At 42.6% G+C, this 23,737-nt stretch overlaps 1 protein-coding gene across 2 annotated transcripts; it reads left to right on the top strand.

Annotated features, from left to right (window-relative positions):
* The first annotated feature begins 153 nt into the window (after positions 1-153).
* Positions 154-19,399, top strand: LOC132823279 (magnesium transporter NIPA2-like). Of its 2 annotated transcripts, none has more exons than XM_060836932.1 (6): positions 154-268; positions 5,827-6,069; positions 9,583-9,639; positions 14,279-14,369; positions 15,447-15,607; positions 16,251-19,399. In XM_060836932.1, exons 1-6 carry the CDS (start codon positions 226-228, stop codon positions 16,865-16,867), a joined length of 1,212 nt encoding a protein of 403 aa, XP_060692915.1. In that variant the 5' UTR covers positions 154-225; the 3' UTR covers positions 16,868-19,399. The 2 variants fall into 2 exon arrangements, with proteins under 2 accessions (XP_060692915.1, XP_060692916.1); XM_060836933.1 differs by lacking the exon at positions 154-268 and adding an exon at positions 343-433.
* Positions 19,400-23,737: the final 4,338 nt, after the last annotated feature.

Genomic DNA, 23,737 nt, shown 5'->3' with positions numbered 1-23,737 from the left:
AATGTTGGCTGTGCCGAGTGGCAGAACTAGTTTAAAGAAATTTGACGCCGTCTCTTGGTTGAAGGAGGCTGGTAACTGGTAGAATGTCAACAGAGGGGAGGTGCTTCAGGCAGGTGCTGGGGTGAACTTCACACTGTAGTCTTCAGAGATACACACACGCACTCAGAGAAGGAGATACCTGTTGTGCTCCTGTTCTAATGAGAAGCTGCACGAAGGTTTTAAACGATGCAGGAAGCTACTGTGATGGCGGAACACAACTGCTCCAAGGGTGAGTGCACTGTAAAGATCACCAGATAAGATTAGAGGACCAGGTTTCTAAGGAGCTTAAGTGTTGGAGGGAGACCTGACTCCACCGTACCTCTGTAAATGGGGAGCCGTTGTGTTATCGCACCCTCCTAGTTCCTCAGTACCCTGGACATGCAAATATCGTCCGGTATGTGTAAGAGATGCCTTTGATTTGTTGGGATAGAGTCAAACTCTTATTTGTTTTTTCACTTGATATGTTACTGTGCAGAACATTGTGCGAATGTATATTCACAGAGACTTTTTTAATGAACAAAGTATATTTTTGCAATAAAAAAAATCTCTGTACATGTGACAATAATAAATCGATATTGAATTTGGGCAGGCCAAAAGCTATCACTAACTACCCTCGGCCTGAAGATTCTTGTTCGGTCCTTCAGACTTTTTCGTTCACTGCATATTTTATTACATCAAAATTCACTGGGACGTGCCTTTGACCGACACATTAAGCTGTTGGAAACCATCGCTCGGGTGCCCTGGACAATGTTATCACAACTTCTGTGTTTAGGGTCGAACTGCTTAGGCAGGAGCTAGGCAGAGGATTGGTGTGGGAGGGGTGAGGATTGGGGGTGGGGGATTCTGGGGGGTGGGGGTGAAGGGCGAAGTTAGGGGGTGGACTCAGTCAGGTTTGGTGAGAATGCAAAGAGCCTCATTGAAAGCTGTATTCCAGGATCCAGGATCATTGAAATCAGCAACATTATCACATCAAGAGAGTTGAAAATTCATTAACTGGCTGAATCCAACTGCTGTTGTCAGGACGAATCACTCTTTGAGAAAAGGGAAGATTTCCTCCAGGAAGCAGTAAGATGTGATCAGTTCTGGACACACTTTTATCCAAGTTATGAAGGTTTTAGAAGCTACAGGGGAGATTCATTAGAATGACGAGAGGGATGAAAGATTTCCAATTTGTGGAGATGTTGGGATTAATCTAGTTAAAACAGTGTGAAGTTGGTTTTTGATTTGATCGAGATGCTCGGGTTTCGAGGTAAATGAAGTGAAATTGCCCTCATTGGCAAGAGGGTTGGTAACCAGAGGAGACCAGTTTGAAATGAGTGTCAAAACAACCAAGGGGCATAGGAGGAAAACAAATTAAACCGTGAGCTGGAAAAACACAGCAGGTCAGACAGCATCCAAGGAGCAGGGGAGTCGATGTTTCGGGCATAAGCCTTCAGGAATGTGCTAGATGGGGGTAGTCCTTTACAATGTACAGCATTATTTATATTTCTCCAAAGGCGCATAAGAGATTTGTGCTCAGCAGTAGAGATGGGGTCCATTCAGCAGTGCAGGGGGGGTCTGACTCTCCTGAACCTGTTGCAAGGACCACGCTCACTGTGCTCCTTCAAAGCCTGCCATTCAACAGATGAATTTGGTAATGATTTCCTGTGTTTCCCATTCCGTGATCCAAAGGATGTCTCCTTGTCGATCTTGCTCAGGGAAGTATTTCCATATGGGGTGCCGTATTGTTAAGCTGCAAATGCCTAATGGGTTCTTTAAGGTCTCATCAAGAAAAATACAAGAAGACGCATGCACTTTGTTATAAAGCATATTTATTAGCTGAATCTACTGTAGATATATGTAAGCCAATGAGTCAGTCTATCAGCTTGAACTTCTTGAGACATATTCAACAAATGAGTCCCACTGCCCACTGCCCATTGAGGGTTCCTAGGTGATGGCTGGCACATGGAGCTCTATCTCAGTTTCCAGGGCACTGACTCTTGAACCCCATTGCAATGGTGAAAGTCCATGGCCTGAGCTCACGAAGTTGGACTAATGGGGAAAGGCCAACACATGGGACAGAGTTCCAGATATTAACAATATTCTGGTTGTGTGCTGTATCACCATTTCATAGTACCTTCAGTACTTTTACAGACCTCAAACGTACATGGGTCTGTGTAGACTGCACAAGCAGGTAGTTCCCATCAACCCTCAAAGTCTCCACTGCCCCCAGTCAAAACAAGCTGTTTTTGCACTCGGCCTGATTCTTGTGTACTTTTTCACTTCGACTGCTCGTTCTTCAATTAACTCTCAATGATCTGGTTTGGAGACATCATTTTTGAGCCTAAAATTATTGGTGATAAAGTCAGGCAGTAGGTAGGTTGAAAAGGTCATCATGCAATGAGTAGGTGAGGTGTAGATTCAGCCTTTTCACAGGTTGCTGTTAGTCTGCAGATATGTGATAGGAGTAATGTTTGAGCTCAGGAAGTATGATGAATGGAATTGCCTCCTTTAAATGCTGTATTGTTCATTTGTTTATTGAATGAAGGAGGTTAAACAAAACTGCTGTTAGTTTAAGGTGAACTGTTGGTTTAGTGCAAACAGCTCAACTTTTAAAATGGACTGTACCTGGTCTAGTGGAAGGAGTATTTAGACAGGGAAGCAGAACATTACAAAGAGACATCAATAGCTTGGATGCAGCGGTCCAAATAATAAATCACTAAGACTATGGATGTTGGCTATTAAAACAATAAAGTTCTTCACACATAGCTGCCCTTAATTAATGCATGCTTATCCTTTTGATTCTTAATTTATCCTGGGTCACCATTTCTAAAAGTGTTCTTACCAAGTAGTTAAATCAACTGGCCTACAGTTGTTGGGTTTATCCTTACACCTTTGTTTTTGTTTAAACAAGACGACAACATTTTCAATTCTCCAAACCTCTGGCCTCACCCTTGTATCTGAGGGGGGCGCCTCCACAAGTTCCACTCTTCCTTCCAAATCTAACCCACCCAGCCTTGGTTCCTTATCAACGTCAGACATAGCCAGCCTCTCGTACCTACTCTTTATTGAATTCTAGTCCATTCACTGCCTTAATTCTCTTTCACTATGACTTTTGTCAGGATCTTCTTCCTTGGTTTATTTCCGGTTTAATGGGTCTGAAGAATGAATTGTGAAAAAGAAAACCTTGCATTTGTTTATTGCCTATCATTACTAATTATAAGAGGAGGGAAGTAATGTTGAATCTGTGCAGAACTTTGGTTGAGGCCACAGCTTTTAAAATAAATCATTTATGAGATGTGGCAGTCTCAGGCTAGGCTAGCATTTATTACCCATCCCTATTTGCCCTAGGTCAGTAAAGAGTCAACCACATTGCAGTGAGGTCTGGAGTCACGTGTAGGCCAGACCAAATAAGGATGGCAGGTTTCCTTTTCTGAAGGATATTAGTGAACCAGATGTCTTTTTTTTCCCAACAGTAAGCAACATTTTTTCAGGGATTATCATTAAATTCTTAATTCTAGATTTCTTTATTGATTTCAATTTCCACCATCTGCCATCGTGGGATTTGAACCTAGAACCCCAGAACATTATTGGGTCTTGAGATTAATAGTTTTTTGCAACATTAAGGTCATTGCCTCCCTGTTATTGGAATACTGTGGTCACCACCCTATAGAAAGGATGTGGTTGCATTGGAAGGGGTGCAGGGGAGATTCACCAGAATGCTGTTTGGGATGGAGCATTTTAGCTATAGAGAGAGGCTAGACATCCTTGAGTTGTCTTCTTTGGAGCACAGAAGGTTGATTGGAGACCTGGTAAAAGTACGTATGGTTGTGAGGGATATGGGCAAAGTGGATAGAAAGCAGCTGTTCTCCTCAGTTGAAGGGTCAGTAACAAGGTGTTGTATTTTTTAAAGTGAAAGGCAGGAGGTTTAGAGGGGAGTTGAGGAAAGATACAGAGGATGGTGGGGTCTGGAATGCACTGCCTGGGAGGGTGGTTAGGTGGGAAACCTCAAAACCTTTAGAAAGTACTTGGATGAGCACTTGAAATGACTTCACGTTTAAGACTTATAGGCCTTGTGCTGGAAGATGGGATAAGAGTAGATTTAGCAGAGTTTTAGTGGGCCTCTACTGAATGATTCTATAATTCTAATCCCTGTGACATCCCAAAGGTCTTTGCAGTCAATTAAGTGTTTTTTGCAGGTTGGCCACTGTTGCATGAAATGTGGCATCCAACGTGCACACTGCATTGTGGACAAGTGGCTGTACAGGACATTGGTTAGGCCACTTTTGGAATATTGTGTGCAATTCTAGTCTCCCTCCTATCAGAAGGATGTTGTGAAACTTTGAAGGGCTCAGAAAAGATTTACAAGGATGTTGCCAGGATTGGAGGGTTTGAACTATAGGGAGAGGCTGGAATAGGCTTGGGCTGTTTTCCCTGGAGCGTCGGAGGCTGAGGGGTGACCTTATAGAGGTTTACAAAATCATGAGGGACATGGATAGAGTAATTAGACAAGGTCTTTTCCCTGGGGTGGGGGAGTCCAGAGCTAGAGGGCATAGGTTGAGGGTGAGAGGGGAAAAACTTAAAAGGGATCTAAGGGGCAACTTTTTCATGCAGAGGGTGAAGCGTGTACGAAACGATCTGCCAAAGGATGTGGTGGAGACTGGTATAATTACAACATTTAAAAGGCATCTGGATGAGTATAGGGCGTGATGATCCAAAATGTTGAAGTGGAGTTCAGGTAGTCTAGGCAAACAGCTTATTAACATGGCATGAAAAGGGACAGATAATCATCAAAAAGGCTAAAGGGTGGCATGGTGTCACAGCGGTGCCTCACAGCACCAAGAACCTTGGTTCGATTCCACCCTCGGGCAACTGTCTGTGTGGAGTTTGTACATTCTCCCCGTGTCTGCTTGGGTTTGCTCTGGGTATCCCAGTTTCCTCCCACAGTCCAAAGATGTGCAGGTCAGGTGGATCAGCCATGCTAAATTGCTCCTAGTGTACAGGGATGTGTAGGCTGGGTGAATTAGACCAAGGAAATGCAGGGTTATAGAGTATAGAGTCCTACCTGCCTATATTCCTTTCCACCTATCCACTCCACCCTCCTCTCTGACCTATCACCTTCATCCCCACCCCCAAATACCCATCGTACTCTTTGCTACCTTCCCCCACCTTCCTCTCTGACCTATCACCTCCATCCCTACCCCATTCACCCATTGTACTCCTACCCCCATTCACCCATTGTACGCTTTGCTACCTTCCCCCACCCTCCTCTCTGACCTATCATCTCCATCCCCACCCCCATTCACCTATTGTACTCTATGCTACTTTCTCCTCACCCCCACCCCCCTCTCATTTATCTCTCCACTCTGCAGACACCCTGCCTCTGTTCCTGATGCAGGGTTTTTGCCCAAAACGTCGATTTTCCCTGCTCCTCGGATGCTGCCTGACCTGCTGTGCTTTTCTAGCATGACTCTAATCTAGACTCTGGTTTCCAGCATCTGCAGTCCTTGTTTTTACCAAGGGTTACAGGGTGGGGAAGTGGGTCTTGGGGAGGCAGTGGGATGCTCTTCGTAGGGTTGGTGTGGACGTAAGGAGCCAAATGGCCTGCTTTTAGGGATTCTATGACGCTATGAAATGCTGGTGTTTATGCCCGGGGAATAGAACACAAGGGAATGGAAGCCACAGAAGTAAGTCGTGGCCCATATGTTGAGGGAGACTGTATTAGCAAAACCCAGAAGAGTTGCGATAAGAAGAAAGTGTAAACTCATTTGGATTCTACTTTCTCAAACTCCCTTTGTTCTCCTGCAGGATCATACGTAACATTAATGTGCCCTTCGACTTCCTGTGAGGCCGTGTGTCAGATCATCCACGTGAAGGATCTCACAAGCTCTTCCCTGAATGCAACTCTGGCATTGGATCAAGCAGGGAATTCACTTGACTTTTATATTGGTCTGTCCTTGGCTATTTTCTCCAGCTGCCTCATCGGTATCAGTGTCATTCTAAAGAAGAAAGGACTGCTCCGATTGGCTGAAGTGGGCGGCACCAGGGCAGGTAAGGGGTTTGTCACAGTTCCCACCCTGTGTCCCTTCTCCATCCGAGACAGTTGGAGGAAGCTGCTGTTATTTTGGTTCATGGGATGATTGCTTCTTCGAGAGTGTTTTCTTTTCCTTTTGTTGGAGTCAGAAAAGCGAGACCACGTGTTCGTACAGAAATGTTACAAAGTTACAAAGAATGTTACAAAGTATTTCGTGCGAACTATAGTTTGGTTTTTGGAAGCGTGGTCACTGGGGTAATACAGAAAATATTACACCCAGTTTAATAATGACCGTATCATCTGCAAATGATTTTAATTGAGAGATCCTTATTGGCCCTGAACATTAGGGAGGACTCCACTGCTCGTCTCCCTTATACCACTCTATAAATGTTACCAATGCCTGCTCTAAAGTCTTACCTTTTGGTCAGTGTGATGCTCTCTGTAGATGACCCCTTTGGTCAGTGTAGCCCTCCCTGGGGACAGTCTCCTCAATCACTGGGAAAGGCTCTTGCAGTCAGTGCAGGCTCCTTCCAAACCATTCTTCTGGATGGCTTCCTTGGACAGTGTGGCACTCCCTGGGTTACCCCCTAAGGCAGTGTGCCATTACCCCCAGATGGGTCCTTGGACCATGCAGTGCTCTGGATGGTCATTAAGATGCTGTCATTGCCATCAATGGCCACACCCTAAGAAAATCTCAAAAGAACTTATATCCTATGGACAAAGCATGACAAATTCAACCAACCAGTTACTGTACTATCACGCTACTCTCAGGATGGTGTCATTGACCATTTGGCTCACTCATTGATAATCTGCTTACCGATGCTCAGTTCTGTTCTGCCAGGACCTCTCAGCATTGATTTAAAACTGGATAAAAGAGCTGGATTCTTGAGGTGAATGAGAGTGATTGCCTTTGACATCAAGGCAGCAATATGCAACGTTGGCCTGAGATTATCATTCAGGCTACATAAGTGACAGGAAATAGCCCTCTCCTTTTCATGTTCAAAGTATGTCATTGCTGAATGGCAGGCCGATTTCCACCCCTTTAGTCTATTTTTGATGGTCAGCAAAGTGATGGGAGTGTTATTGACAGCACTTCAAGGGACACTTGCTCAACAATAACCTGCTTACTTTTGCCCAGTTTAGGTTCCGACAGGCCAGTTCAGCTTCTGACCTCACTACACTGTTGGTTCAAACATGGACAAAAGAGGCAAAGAAGTTCAAAATTCCAGGACTCCCTCCCTAACAATGATATATATACCAATACCGAGTCACTTTAATATTCAGTGTGTGTGATAAGGTGCTCAGTTGGAAATTATCCATATCTTTAAATGGAGATTTGAGAACTGGTGCTGGCTTTTGAACAAAAAATATTTTCTTGGCACCCTTGCTTAAAGCTCTACTCTTCTCATTTGGAACTATCAGCTGCTTGATAAATCTTGAACAAAAGCAGTTCAGGAAAGCACCTCACCTATCACCTCCAAGGCAATTGCAGTTGAACAATAAATAATTGTCCCTCCAGCACCACTGGCATTTCCTGAATAAAGTTTAGAATAAACACCATGTTCTTTTTCCTTTATTCATTCAGGGGACGAGGGTGTTGCTGGTTAGGCCAGCAATTATTGCCCATCCCTAATTGCTCACATTGCTATGGGTCTGGAGCCACACATAGGCCAGATCAGGTAAGGATGGCAGTTCCCTTCCCTGAAGGACATTAATGAACCAGATGGGTTTTTCCAACAATCGGCAATGGTTTCATGGTCATCAGTCGATTCTTAATTCCAAGTTTTTTTCTTGAATTAAAATTCCACCATTTGCTGTGGCAGGATTCGAACCTGGGTGCCTGGATCATTACCTGGGTCTCTGGATTAACCAATCAGTGATAATACCACTGCCATTGCCTTGAACAGAAACTTAACACAATCAGGCTTTAAATATTGTGACTATAGAGCAGTTGAGAAGCAGGGAGCTCTGAGGTGAGTAATTCATTTGTGGATCACCAGAGTATTTCCACCATCTACAAGTCATGGAATACTTTCCACTTACTTGGATGAGTGCAGTCCTTGTAACACTCAAAGTTTGACATCATCCTGCACATAGTAGCACTATCCTTCAGTATAATCATTCATTCCCTCATCAGTAATGCACCATAACTGTAGTGTGCGCCATCGACAAGATGCATGACACCAACTTGCCCAAGTTTCTTCAATTAAAAAGTGAGGACTGCAGATGCTGGAGATCAGAGCTGAAAATGTGTTGCTGGTTAAAGCGCAGCAGGTCAGGCAGCATCCAAGGAGCAGGAAATTCGATGTTTTGGGCAGAGCTTATGCCCGAAACATCGAATTTCCTGTTCCTTGGATGCTGCCTGACCTGCTGCGCTTTAATCAGCAACACATTTTCAGCTCAAGTTTCTTCAATAGCATCTCTCAAATCCCTGACTGTGCCAGCTTGGACAGAGACAACAGATATATGGACAAACCCACCAGTGGTAAGTCCCTCAACAATTCACACACTGTCTTAATTTATATCTGTTCTACTACTTCTTCTATGTTCCTGCATCAAAGACACAGAAGTCCTGGGAACAGCACTATGGGTATATCTCAACATGTGACTTGCAGAGGTCTAAGAAAGCAGCTCACCATCACCTATTCAAAAGTGTTTGGTGGAGAGACAGTCAATGCTTGCCTTGCCAAAGTTGCCCAGATTTCGTGTCTGAAGAAATATTTGATATTTTTATCATAAAATGTTCAAAGAAAACCAGCAAAAGCAGGCCTTTGTTTGATGCCCAGATTTTTTTTTAAGATGTATCCTGAAGATATTCTGTAATGGCTAAATGTGGGCAGCACGGTGGCACAGTGGTTAGCACTGCTGCCTCACAGCGCCTGAGACCCGGATTCAGTTCCCACCTCAGGCGACTGACTGTATGGAGTTTGCGCATTCTCCTCGTGTCTGCGTGGGTTTCCTCCAGGTGCTCCGGTTTCCTCCTACAGTCCAAAGATGTGCGGGTCAGGTGAATTGGCCATGCTAAATTGCCCGTAGTGTTAGGCAAGGGGTAAATGTAGGGGTATGGGTGGGTTGCGCTTGGCGGGTCGGTGTGGACTTGTTGGGCCGAAGGGCCTGTTTCCACATTGCAAAGTAATCTAATCTAATCTAATATAATATAATTCGAGAACCCAGTGCATTCATGGAAAATTCAGCATAGAGTAGGCTTACTCTGGCAAATTTCTGGCAGTTCTTTTTTCTCTTGACAAAGGATGAACTTGCATTCGCATAGCATTTTCCACTGCCTCAGACCAACTTTACATTCAGTGAAGTGTAGGCACTATTGTAATAGAGGGAATTGTGCACATAATTTTCCCACCAGCAGCAATATGACCAGATCAGCTATTTTAGTGGTGTTAATTTAGGGATAAATATTGGCAGAATCTCAAACATCCCTTGATCAAAATAAGGCTCCCGCAAGATCATGTATTTGTGAGCTGCAGGTTCTGCAGTTGTGTAAACAAAGTTGACTTTCTTGTTGTCTGTTCCAGGAGATGGTGGCCATGGTTACCTGAAGGATTGGCTGTGGTGGGCTGGCCTTCTAACAAGTAAGTAACAGACCTGGGGAACAGTGAATATTTCTATCAGTGTTTGCTGAAATAAGAGAAGACCATTTTCTGTTAGTGTGATGTGTCCGGTATTTAATTAGGAAGCTTAGTGAACTGGTCAATTTATCATTCCACTGGTTCTTAGGTACTTTTGTTCAAATGCAAACACACACACAATCTTTTTTTTATATTTTCATCATTTAATTTTACTTGAAAGGAGATGGGTACAATATGAAGGGTATCAATAAGACAGTAAGTTCTTACTTATGGATAAGTCCAGAAGTGAAAGACGTCAATAAATGAAGGTCATTAACAGATTAAATAAAACATTAGCAAGGATATGTTTACACTACGTTTGAGAAAGGGTGAAAAGAATGTTAGGACGCTCGTGCAAGCATAATTGCCAATTGGGCTGTCTAGGCTGTTTCTTGATTTGTATTCCCTGGATTTTTTGTAGATTGAGGATTGTTGAATGATTATGAGGATTTAATATGCTAGATGGACAGGAAAGGGCAGTTTGGGTTAGACGGGTAGCTGAAGTATGGTGCAGAATAAAACCAAAGTGTGGGGTCAGACACTATACTGACTGTGGTAAGTCCTACCTCACCTTGTCCAATAATGACATCATGATATAAACTGTGGCTTGCCACCTGATAACCTTTGGACAACAAGGACACAGAGCAGTGGGGAGAGAGACAGAGAGAGAGAGAGAGAGAGATTATCAAGATAAGAAAGGGAGATTCATCATAAAATTAAAGTTAGGAATTTAAGAAGCAGCAATTAAACCAAAACATCAGAGCCAATATTTGAGAAAAATAAATTATGTAGCAAGTTTTTATTAAATGGATGGAACTGCCTTTAAGAGCGGTGAAATAGACAGGCAGAAGGTTGGAAGAATACAGCAAGCCAGGCATCATTGGAAGGTAATGGAGTTGACGTTTCGGGCAGTTTTTTTCCCCACCTCCTGATGCTGCCTGGCTTGCTGTGTTCTTCCAACCTCCTGCCTGTTTATTTTGGATTCCAGCATCTGCAGCATTTTTGTCTCTTTAAGAGTGGTGGAAGCAGATGATAGTCATTTCTAGAAGAGAATGGGAGTAATTGGAGAGCTCTTTCAAAGAGTCAGCACAGTACAGTGGATCAAATAGTCTTCTGTGCTATAAGACTCTATGATGATTTCCTCAAAGATGTTTGATTGAATCCTGTTCAATTCTTGTGATTCATTTACCTCCATTTGCTCAGCAATCACACTGGTCACAACATGAAGACGCTGCAACTCACCTCTAGTAGACCCTCTCATTCCATTTCCACTTTAATTGTCATTTCTCTATTATCTAAAGTTAAAACTGAGGCAAAAGAACTAGTTTTCCACTTTCGCGTCCTGTGTAGAGTTAGATGGCCTGTTCTCACTGTATCACACTTCCAGTGGCCTTAGTTCATCTTTCATTTTAAAATAACTTTATTGTACTTTTGTTTTCTTGCTATTTTCAATTTCCTTTCCAGACATTTCCCCTTCCTTTACACTTCACTGTTATTTCTGTGCCATTTCCCTTCACTGTCTTAATGTAGCAGCACAGGCAAAGTGGGCTGAATGGCCCCTTCTTTTACTGCATCATTTTCTGAAAAATTGTTTTCATTCTTTTGAGTTGCTTTGCAGTCATGTTCAATCAGGGAGAAGTCTTGAAGCTGGTCACCTTTGCTTTGCATGGGTGCACTTTGGCCTGTTGCATTTGGAATCTCCTCAATGAAAGAACAGACCAGCTCTTGCACTCTCCTGGATGACAAGGTCACTCTGACAAAGTTTCTCAAGCACATAGAGTTGGTCCAGTTTTAAAAAGAAAATTAGCAGTTTTGTTTGGGTTTTTATAACCTTGCCAACCTTTGAAATTTATTGTCCTGCTGATCAAAGCCTGAAAGCTTGACCCAGCTTGGAGCTGGTGATATGTGGCTCTATTGCTTGTAATTGCTCCTGTTGGCTCTTTCACAAAGTTATAAAGCCGTCATCTATTTACTGTAAAAATTCACTGTGACCATATTTCACTTCTGTGGTGTTAGGTGGTCTTATCGTTACACTCATTGGCTTATTTTGTGTGCCTGTGGGACCCTGGGGAGGAGTCACGATGTGTCCTATGTGTTACGTGAAACCTTTTGTGACTGGCAGGCAGAACAGGGAAGAGCCAGGAATATCGTGAATGAAATGAACCTAATCAAAGTTTGCACTGGAACAGGAGGAGACCAATTAGCCCCTGGAGCCTTCTCTGCCATTCTGTGAGATCATTGCTCATCTGTGACCTAACTCCATTCACCCATCTTGGCTTCATGTCCCTTAGTATCCTTGGCTAGCAAAAAGTTTTCAATCTTACGTTTAAATATATCATCTACTGCTATTTTTATGAATGAGATTCACATACTTTCAAACTTTCTGTGGTAAAATGTTTCCTAACTTCCAAGTTGAATTGAATAATTTGGGTTTTTAATAACTGTGATAAAAAAGGCTTTCATTTTTAATGTTTGAGTGGATCATTTGAAATAGTGGTGCTTATGCTGTTGATTTGGAGATCATTTAACATGACATAGATCTGATAGTGAAGTAAGAGATTTAATTGTTTGAAGTAATATACTCAAGTATTGTTGAAATTGAAGCAAGTCCAACAAGGAGCCAATTGAAAGAAGTCAGTTTCAATTCAATGGCAGAGTTGTTGGATGCCAGAGTCTGTAGACAATACAATAAGAACATGAACAAAACAAGCCTCTTCAATTTCCTCAAATTTGATCACAACAGTTGGAACCCAGATCTATTGATTCATACCACTTTTAATGATTTATTTCCTAATTTGGCATTAGTAACCAGTTTTGCAGCAAAAGACACTCTGGAGTTTGATAGTTATCCACCTGAGGTATTGCAATTATTTCTTCCAGACTCAATCCCAATGTTATCCTGCTTAGCCTACCTGCTTCCATCCCACATAAATACATGTTCTTCTAAAACTGCTGCCTGAATCCTACATTTCGCTAAGTCCTGTAGAACCATCAAGTCAGTTTCTGCAGTCTCCATTGGTTCTTGTTCCAGCAATGTTTTAATCTCAAAATTAGAGTCATAGAGTTGTACAGCTCGGAAACAGACCCTTTGGTCCAACTCATCCATGCCAACCAGATATCCAAACCAATCTAGCCCCACCTGCCAGCACCCGGCCTATATCCATCCAAACCCTTCCTATTCATATACCCATCCAGATGCCTTTTAAATGTTGCAATTGTACCAGCGTCCAGCACTTCCTCTGGCAGCTCATTCCACACACGTACCACTCTCTGCATGAAAACGTTGCCCCTGAGGTCTCTTTTATATCTTTCCCCTCTCACCCTAAACATATGCCCTCTAGTTCTAGACTCTCCCACCCCAGGCAAAAGACCTTGTCTGTTTACCCTGTCCATGCCCCTCATGATTTTATAAACCTCTTTAAGGCCACCCCTCAGCCTCTGACACTCCAGGGAAAACAGCCCAGCCTATTCAACCTCCCCCCATAGCTCAAATCCTCCAACCCTGACAATCACCTTTCTTTTCCATTCTATCCTAGGACTGTACCCTCCCTATCTCTAATCTCTTAAACTCCCACAAATCTCCAAAAGTTCTGTATTCTTTTGGCGTTTTGCATATCTGAGATTTTAATTTAATTGGTAGCCATGACTTCAGTTGCTTTGGTCCTAAACTCTGGAAGTTTTTTCTCAAAATCTCTCCATCTCATTGATTTTAAGGTACTCCTCAGAACGTAGCTGTTTGACTAAGCTTTTGGCTATCCATCTGAACATCCCTTTCACTTGATTTCTATTGTTCTTCTTTATTATTATTTCAAAAGAACTTAAAACTTTGTTGTTGATTTTAAAGTAATGAAACCTTGAAATTCCATTGTTATAGAGATTTGTAACCAAAGGGACTCATTGACTCCTGGTAGCCTCATTATAGTCAGCCACCATATGTGATGCTGGGCAAGATAATTTCCTCCATTTTGAAATTAATCATCTTTAAAAGTGCTGTGTGATTGGAGAAAGTTAGTGGATGGTTATTCAGTACGGAGTAACTCACTTTCTGATTCCATGTAGGATCTCCACAATGTATATATCTCAAACTAACAGTACATTGCATGCATGTAGGTCCAGCAACACTCAAAACGCTTAAGATATCCAGGTAATCACTCTCTTTGGCACTGCCACAGGGTTGCAGAGCAGTGTATACCACTAAGGTGCTTTGCAGCAATTCACCATGGCTCCTTTGACAGCACCTCTCAAAGCCTGAGGTTGTTACCATGTGGAAGCACCAGGGCAGCAGGTACAAGGGAACACCAGCCACTACCATCAGGATGTTTGGCTCCAAATCTTACACGCTATTCCAACCTTGAAATATATTGCTTAGTGTTGCTGTTCAAATCCTGCAACTCCCTTCTTAACATGATGTGGGAGCACTTGCACCATGTGGACTTTAAGAGAAGGTTCAGCACCACTACCTTCTCAAGGTATAGCTGGGAAATAAACTCTGGAATCACCACGTCCCCAGAACAATTTTTACAAGAAGCTAAAAAGTGGCACTGCGTGAATTAATATTTCATATCAGACAATGTATTAATTCTGGGTCTTCTGTCTCTTCCAGTGGGCATTGGAGAAGCGATGAACTTTGCTGCATATGCTTTTGCTCCGGCAACAGTTGTCACTCCACTCGGAGCACTCAGTGTCCTGGTCAGGTATGCCCAATGAGGCCGACAGGTGCCATTGCAATCCTGGCATTTTAGAATTTTAATTTGCATTACATCATTTTTCAACTTGCGTCGTCACTCATTATGTGGCCTTGTCTCAGTTTGTATTTGGTTACCTTCTCGTGAGTGGCCTTGGAACATTTGACTTTGTTAAATATCTGTCACTACAAGTGGCTGTGAATGTTGCAGGATGGTCCACTGTGGAAGCCAAGACAAATCTTTAAAGATAGATGACAACCCTTCCAGTGACACCCACATGATACAAACAGCAGTAATGTTACCTCATTCTTTGAAGTAAATGTCCTCAGTATATGGTGAAGAATGTATAGAATCCCTGCAATGCAGAAAGAGGCCATTCAGCTCACTGAGTCTGCACCGACCAGCTGAAGACCATCCCACCCAGACCCATCCCCCGCACTATCCCTGCAACCCTGAATTTTCCTTGGCTAACCCACGTAGCCTGCACATCCTTGGACACTGTAGGCAATTTCTCATGGCCAATCCACCTAGCCTACAAATCTTCAGTCAGTGGGGGAAACCAGAGCACATCACAGAAACTCACTCAGACATAGGGAGAACATACAAACTCCTCACGGTCATCAGAGGCCTGGGTCCCTGGCACCGTGAGGCAGCAGTGCTAACCACTGAGCCACTGTACAGCATTTCAGAGAGTCAAATTAAAGGAGATTAATTTCTATGTGGAGATCCTGTTACTAATCCCATTGCCTTTTTGTTTTCACCACCCTAGAACAGGTAGAACGGGCTTCTCCATAGTGACACTTTCAGCAGTGTGGCACTCCTTAGTGCTGGCCCAGATTAGTCTAGGGGAGCCGAGAGTGGCAGCAGATAAATCAAACTGTTGATAAAGAACCTTGCCAATAATGTCCTTTCTGTCCCCCAACTCACCATTCCATATACCATCAGATAATACCTCATCTCCCTTATTTCCATACCACTCTGAAGTTGGACTCATTGAGATTTGTTTATTCAGTAAGATGTTTGGAATGCTTTTCTGTTGCTGATTTCTCTCCTTATTTCCTCCTCCCTTCCCACTCCAATGTACAGTGCTGTGTTGTCATCCTACCTCCTGCAAGAGAGACTGAACCTGTTGGGGAAGATGGGATGCGTGCTGTGCATTCTAGGGTCAACCATCATGGTGATTCATGCACCTCAAGAGGAGGAGGTGAAAACACTGGAAGAAATGGCACTGAAACTTAAGGAACCAGGTTAGTTTGGGAAGACAATTGGGGCTTAATTCATTTTTTAAGTAAATTAATGCACACTTGTGGATGTTGATGGCAAGGCTGGCATTGATTGCTCACCCTTGGCAGTGGGAGATCTCTTCGGACCACTTCAGGATAAATGTAAATTGAGCTAGCTTCAGAGTCAACTGCATTTCAGTCTAGACTGAGTAAAGATGCAGGATTCTTTCCCAAAAGGGACATGAGTGAACCAGTGGGTTTTTATGACAGTCCAACAATTTCACAGTCACTTTTACTGTTTCCAACGTTTCAATTTCTGGAATTTGTTTTAAAATGGGGTATAAATCCTCAAACTGCCCTGGTAGATTTTGAGGTAACTTCCTTGGGATTATTAAACCAATGAGTAACCACTACACCAGTAGACCTATTTACTTTCCTTTCAACCTGCTAACCAGCTGCTCACACCCTTGCATACAAAGGTATTCAATTCCCTAGGAGTCCAGAATGCAAAAATAAAACAAAGCCCTATCGGTTACGTAAAGTCCGAGTATTACAATGGGACAACAGATGGGCTTAGGAGAGACAGTCAAGAATGGGAACAGTGGGGTGTGTACCCAATGGGTAGACAGGATTAATAATCCATTTCAATGTCTGTTTTGTTCTTTAGGGTTCCTGGTGTTTGCTTGCCTCTTACTGGTCACAGTGCTCTTCCTTATCTTCTACACGGCACCGAGACATGGGCACACCAACATCCTTGTCTACATTAGCATCTGCTCCCTCATTGGGGCATTCTCTGTTTCCTCCGTGAAAGGAATCGACATTTCCATCCGAGCGTACTTTGCTGATCTCCCCGTGTACAAACATCCATTAACCTGGATTCTCATCTTCTCGCTACTAGCCTCCATCATCACCCAGGTCAACTACTTGAATAAATCTCTTGACATTTTCAACACCTCAGTGGTCTACCCCATTTACTATGTGTTCTTCACTACGGTGGTTATCACCACATCGGTCATCCTATTTAAAGAGTGGTACAGCATGTCTCCTATCGACATTGTGGGTACTGTTACTGGCTTTGGAACCATCATCCTTGGTGTGTTTATGCTTCATGTCTTTAAAGACCTGAACTTCAGCCTGAAGAACTTGCCAAAGACACTCAAGGCACAAGAGGGAGTCTGTGTCACTCCTATGCTTAAATTAGATGACAAGCACATTCTCATAGAAAGCACGGACAACGCAGTGTTCACCGAAGAGAAACCCAGGGTCTTTGTAATTTACGGATGAAGATTTTGGTTTCATGGACAATTTAAAGAAAAACCGTGCTACTATGAAAACCAGATGTAGGCAGACTATGGAATTATTTGGTGTTCTGATGCAGTGCCTTATCATGTGAACACACTGTAATATACATTGTGTCCGATGACCTGGAGTGAGGTCAGTTCATTCCACAGGAATTCAATCTAGAATCTATACTGCAGATTGTGGTGACAATATAAGTCAGCTGGTCAGATACAAACCAAGTCCGACTTTCAATAATCCCCTTACCTGTTTTACATTTCACATCTCTTGTGAAGTATGTAGCATTTTAAATAATTTTTGAGCGGTGGAACTTTATCCGTGATCATTCTATTCTGTCTCTCATCAGGACAGGCTGCTCAAATGCCAGAATCAAACAGGTCAGCCCTGCTGCTAGATCATGTCATGGGAAATGCCACAATCTAGCCAGTTTACATGTGAACCTATCCCCTTTCTCATTTTGTTTTGATCAAACAAAATTCCAATTGAAAGTTTTTTTTCTCATTATCATGGGATGATTTTATGACTTGTCAGTGATTCTTGCCTTCAGAAATGATTACATTATTTGCTTGTGGCTGGTTTCAAGTTCATGAAAAAGTCATCCTGTGCTGCTTGCTCATCGGTAATTGAGAAGGCAGTACAGTTCACATTAATGCCTCAGACCAGGGAGGGATGAGTCGCCCATTATCCCTACTCGTGGTCCTTATTATATATGTGTGTGTATTATGTATGTGTCTATACCATGTGAGAAGAAAGGATTAGATTTTAATTGAGATATATGTATGGAGTGGAAAGATCATGGGAGCACTGGCCAGTACAGCACTCCTTCAGTACTGCAGTGTCAGCTGAGATGAAACTCTGGAGTTTGGACTCTAAAATTCTGAAACCTACAATCTTATGAGCTCAGTGGATAATACAGTCAGCGCTATATGCAAAGACTGACACATTGTCAAAGCAGTGCGTACTAGCTTTTTCTCAACTCTCTTATTCATGTCTGCACTTTGGACAATTTTATAGAATCAGTGAGATAGCAGTGAGTGTTGCACCTCTTTCAGAGTAAATCGGCTTTCCAAAAAATCAGTGAACCCCCCCTGCATCGTTCAAACCTGATGCTGTTGGAGGCTGGTTGACCAGAATATTATTCAGGCTCCAAGTGTTACATTGAAGAAAGATTACATAATCCAGTCTTGAGTTTTTTTGGAATGTTAAAGGTTAATTGATAATGTTATTGAGGATTTTAGAGTTTTGAAAGGAATTAATAAATAGATAGAGATTTGTAGAATTTTCTATGGCAAGGGGATCTAACCTAAAATTAACCCAGGCCATTCAGAAGGGAAACTGGGAAACACTTCTTCGCACAGAGAGGTACAAATGTGGAATACTGTTTCTCAAAAAAAACCCAGTAGATTTTAGCTCAATTCATAATTTTAAATCTGAGATTAGTGTGATTTTTGCCTAGGAGAGAGTAGAAAAGGCAAGATTGTCATTCATTACCCATTCTCAGTTATCTTAAAGAGGTAATGGTGTGGCTTTTTCTTGAACTGTGTCATTCTGCATGATGAAGATGCTTCTTCACTGCTCTTGGCATGAGAGTTAAACAAATCTTCATCCATCAGGGAACAGTAGCCAGAGATTTTCTACTTCTAACATCTATTTTTTTCCATCTGTAGCCATTATTTCCTAGGATGCAATGTAACTACCATTTGTTTCTGAGAATGCGTATTTCAGCATCTCCTTTCATGTTTACACTGTAGCCTTATGGGTCAGTATTCCAACTGGGCATTATATGTTCAGACCAGAGATTCCGCGCTGTACCCCTGGAGTGAGCTGAGTTAGTGACATCAGTTGAAGCAATAACAGAGCTGCTACACTGGGACTAGGCAGTTTCACAGAATAACGGCAAATGAGGCCATTCAGTCCATTGTATCTACATTGACCCAGATGGTGAAGTATATTGGAAAAGTCTATGAAATACTTAAAAGCTAACAAAATTTTAGGAATGTTATAAAAGTTAAATATTGCAAATGATCAAAATCTGAAAATACTGGAAGAACTGGAAAAGCCAGGTGGCTTGAAAGGCAATCAGTCAGGAATGTTAATTGTTTTTCTCCATCTGTAAATACTGCTTAACCTGTTGCATATTTTCTATTTCCACTTCCTTTCAAGTGTAGTGCTTAATGTGCTCCCAGTTTAGTCAGGCCCCAAAATGTGAATATTTCTGTCAGGGCCTTTAATTCGGTTCTGGGTTCTGCAAGATGGATACAGATTTGGAACTAGATGAGGGAAATATGTTGATCACTTTTAATCTTTGAGTGAATGAATGTACCCTGAATGGTCAATGTGTTGGAGCAGGATGAAAATAGTCTTAAGTTTGTATTTTTCTATTTCATATATATTTTTGTAACATTGTTTTTGTAAAGATGCCTGTTAATGCATTATGATTCCTCAGTGATGAGTGCATTTACAGTTTAATGTCAAACAGAAGCAAATTGTAAATGGAGAAGCCACAATAAATATTTGACTTGGTACATCAAGAGTTTCTACAGAATAATAAAAATGAACTGAAATGTTTAATGAGTTAATTTTAATATGAAGTTTCCTTTTGGAGTTGACCGGTTGGTCATTTCTACCAAGTAGGTGAAAGTGAGGACTGCAGATGCTGGAGATCAGAGTCAAGATGAGGGTGGTGCTGGAAAAGCACAGTAGGTCAGGCAGCATCCAAGGAGCAGGAAAATCTACATTTCATGCAAAAGCCCCCATTCCTACCAAGTGTCTGATTCTTAGCACTGTGCAGCATTAGCTGATCTCCGCAGGTGGTGTCCAAGCCTCAGGAAGGAATATCAGCCAGGTTTGCTGACCAATGTCAAAAAGTGTAATGTTGGAAAAGCACAACTGGTCAGACAGCATCTGAGGAGCAGGAGGGTCAGCGTTTCTAGCATAAGCTCTTCATCAGGAATGTGGAGGGGGAGGCCAAGGGGTGCTGAGAGATAAATGGGAGGGGTGTTGGGCTGGGTGAAAGGTAGCTAGGAATGTGATAGGTCGGAGTGAAGGGTGAATCCATTGTCTGCTGAAACCTGTTAGGAAAAGTGGATGTCAGGAGTGGAATTGCCTTCCAAGGGTGAATATTTTATTTTTTTTAAATTTAACTTATTTTTCCTAATCAATCTGTAAAGAGATATTATGACATACCTCCAGAACAGATGGGACTTGAATCTGGGCCTCCCAGTTAGGGGATAGAGACACTACCACGGTACTACCAGAGAGCACCTTTACCAACTACCACCAGCATTTTAGACACTTTCTGTATCAGTGTGTACACAGCAGCCTCTGAGGTGGTGGGGACTTGAATCAAGATTTCCTTGCTGAACCAACTGCGCCAGAAGAGCCCTAACTATTTGTTGCTGTGACTGGGTTCAAACCTGAGCAGGGGGACCCTTTTAGATTTCGAGTCTAATGCCTTAACCATTTGGCTATCACAGCAGTAAGTATTTTCAAGAGCTGTTCAGAGCTACTACTGCACACTTCTGTGTGGGACTTGACTGGGCGTCCTGGTCCAGGGGTACGAAAACATACCATTGCACCACAAGAAGGCCCTTTTTGTTTTGAACTTATTTTTCTAATCAACCTGTTTGGAAATGTTATTCCACACCTGTGGAGCAGGCTTCCTGGTCCAGGGTTAGGGACAATACCACTGAGCCACACGAGGGTCCTTGGCATTCCAAGGGGATGGATGTAAAACTGGTTTACCAGGCTGAAGGATATGGCGAGGCGTTAGTAAGGAAGGGGAGATTGAGGGATAGGGAGCTTGGGTGTTTGAGCTGGGGAGGTGGTCAGGTTGAGGGAGATCTTGACAGGGAGGGTGGGAAGGAGAGAAAACGGGATTGACAGTGACAGGTTTGCTCATGGCAAAACATGGATGTTTTGCCTGTTTTGTCATCCTCCGTGATGTGTACAGCAACCAAACACACTAATTCCCAATGGTCTGCATGACATGCAGGGAACTGGAACACACTGTACACAACAACCAACAGTGAACACACAGTAAATCTCTGTGGAGCAAAGTGATTATTATTGTTTCCATTGTTCAAAAGAGCCACTTAAATAAACTGATAAAATCACTCTATCTTGATATAAACAAGATCCACAGTGGAATTCAGCACATTCTCACTTCACCCACCCAGCTTAGGGGACTTCTTTTCAAACCTTTTCATTGGTTAACTGATTGGAAAAACCTGATTCACCCCAGCGCTTAGTGCCTGTAGATTTCTTTGCCCCTATTGCTGTCTATAAACAGAGGTCAGAAGGCTAAATTCCTTATGATAAGAGCAAAATCAGGTAGATCAGCTCCTTTATTATTCCTGCCTTCCCCTTCCCTTATGTGTCTTGCTTGTTACACCCACACTGCTTGTAATGCACTCACTGATTACACACTCACATTGCCCATTAACTACTGGCATTAAGGCAATGTTTGATTTTCCTCTGCATTGACTTCAACAATCTCAAATACAGGGCTTTATTAAATGCCTCCTGGAAGTACATATAGCCAACTGTAGACACTCACTTGTCTCTCACAATAGTGACTTTCCCAAGAAGAAAATATAAATTCTTGCCTAAGCCTGCACCTTTACATGATGGGACTAATCCAGATTCATTTGGAGCACAAGTTTGAGCTGAGCTTAAAGTGGTCTGCTGACTTTCTGACACTCTCAATCGCTGCTGTGAGCAAAATGGCCTCGTAATATTCTGGTGAATCCTTTTTTACTCCTGTCAAATCTCATATATATTTTCTCAGGTGAAGTCTGAGCTCCTATAACCATAGAATCCCGACAGTCTATACAGAGACCCATGGCCCATCGAGCCCACACCAACCCTCTGAAGAACATCCCACTCAGATCTGTACTCCCACCGTAAATTCGTAACACCTCATTTCCCATAGCTAATCCACCCAACCTGCACATCCCTGAACACTCTTGCGCATGGGCAATCCATCTCACATCTTTGGACCTTGGGAAGAAACAGGCAAACTGGAGGAAACCTAGGTTGACACAGGGAGAACATGCAAACTCCACACTGACTGAGGTGGTCCAACCAGGTCTTTGTAGGCTATAGCATAACCTTTTCATCTTTCTAACCCACTGATTGTAAGGCTAATCTTCTATTAGCTCTATTTGATTATTTTTTGCTTATGGTTTGTGTTGAAGGATGTTTAAATCTTTGAGGATCATCATTGTTGAAATAAAACTTGGATCTATCCTTTTAATGGTCTGATGGCCCATACTTATCTGAATTGAAGTTGAGCTACCACAATTTTGTTTTTCTCACACTTAAAATTGCAGTATGTTTATAACTTATGTTCCTATCTACATCTCACTGATATTTGTGTCTTGGATATGTGCCCTCTGTTACATTGTTCGAAGTTGAGTCCCCAGCATGGATTGTTACAGCATCACTGCTTTCCAATTCTAGTTAATGTCCAATATCCACACATGGTCACTTACCTGTCTAGCTGCTCTCTTAACCAGGTAAATACTTTAACCTTAATTCAGATGCATTTGGTGGCATTTGTTTTGAAGCATGGTAATGGAGGATGGCTGGTGATGGGGAGGAGACTGGGGGAATGTGGTGATGAATTGATAAGTGAATGGACTGAGGAAGAGAGGGGATATGGGGCAGTTGACAAAGTGACTGAAAATGTGTTGCTGGTTAAAGCACAGCAGGTTAGGCAGCATCCAAGGAACAGGAAATTCGACATTTCGGGTCAAAGCCCTTCATCAGGAGGGCTCTGGCCCGAAACGTCGAATTTTCTGTTCCTTGGATGCTGCCTAACCTGCTGTGCTTTAACCAGCAACACATTTTCAGCTCTGATCTCCAGCATCTGCAGACCTCACTTTTTACTAGTTGACAAAGTGGCTACTGGGTCAGGATGAGAAAAAGGAATTACAGCAGGAGTTTAGATTTCATATAAGGACAGGGCGTGAGGGTTTGCAAGGGGCACTGGAGAGGGCGGGTGTGACAGAGAAGGGAGTATTAAAAGTATGAGGACACTGGGTGAGGACAGAAGAGCAAGGGCTGAAGTGGAGTCATTGAGAAGCAAAGACAGGGTATATGAAGGCAATTCTGGGATTGGAAGGATTAATTGGGGCAGGGCAACTGGAAATCGGGTGGTGGGATGTGAGAAAGAAAACCTGTGAATAACTTCACATTTAGCCATATTGTATGGTATCTGCTATGTGCTTGTCCACTCACTCAGTTTTTCTAAATCAATTTGAAATGTCCTTGCTTCCACACAATTCACAATCCTGCTTAGTTTTGTGACATCAACAAACATGGAAATATTGCATTTAGTTCCCTAATCTAGGTAGTTAATATATGTCTTGAATAGCTAGGGTCAAAACACAAATCCTTGTAGTAACCCACTAGTCATTGCCAATCTCTTTCCTGTCAACAATTCTCAAACCATACTAATGTGTTATCGGCTACACACCTTAATTTTGCACTAGAGAGTGTGGTGCTGGAAAAGCACAGCAGGTCAGGTAGTGTCTGAGGAGCAAGGGAACTGAAATTTCTGGCGTACATCCTTCATCCTGATGAAGGGCTTACATCCAAAGAGTCAATTCTCCTGCTCCTTGGATGTTGCCTGACCTGCTATGCTTTTCCAGCACTACATTCTTGACTCTGACCTCCAGTATTTGCAGTCCTCACTTTCTTCTTATTTTCATACCAGACAGGAATGAATGCCTGTAATTCATGGACACCTTCTTAAATATGAACTTTTGCCTATCAACTATCAACCTCTTTAGAAAGGTTCCCTCATGAGAGTTGGATGGGGCGTGGTTTGAAAGGGCAAGGATGGGAGGG

This window comes from Hemiscyllium ocellatum, chromosome 16 (assembly GCF_020745735.1).
Source record: "Hemiscyllium ocellatum isolate sHemOce1 chromosome 16, sHemOce1.pat.X.cur, whole genome shotgun sequence".
Taxonomy (NCBI): Eukaryota; Metazoa; Chordata; class Chondrichthyes; order Orectolobiformes; family Hemiscylliidae; genus Hemiscyllium; species Hemiscyllium ocellatum.
Note: the sequence above shows the minus strand (reverse complement) of the source record. Positions and strands in the feature narration are given on the sequence as shown.

Coding starts and splice junctions, on each gene's coding strand:
- LOC132823279 (XM_060836932.1), top strand. CDS start 226: ATGCAGGAAGCTACTGTGATGGCGGAACACAACTGCTCCAAGG. Junction 6,070..9,582: donor AGTGGGCGGCACCAGGGCAG/GTAAGGGGTTTG, acceptor TGTCTGTTCCAG/GAGATGGTGGCCATGGTTAC. Junction 9,640..14,278: donor GTGGGCTGGCCTTCTAACAA/GTAAGTAACAGA, acceptor TGTCTCTTCCAG/TGGGCATTGGAGAAGCGATG.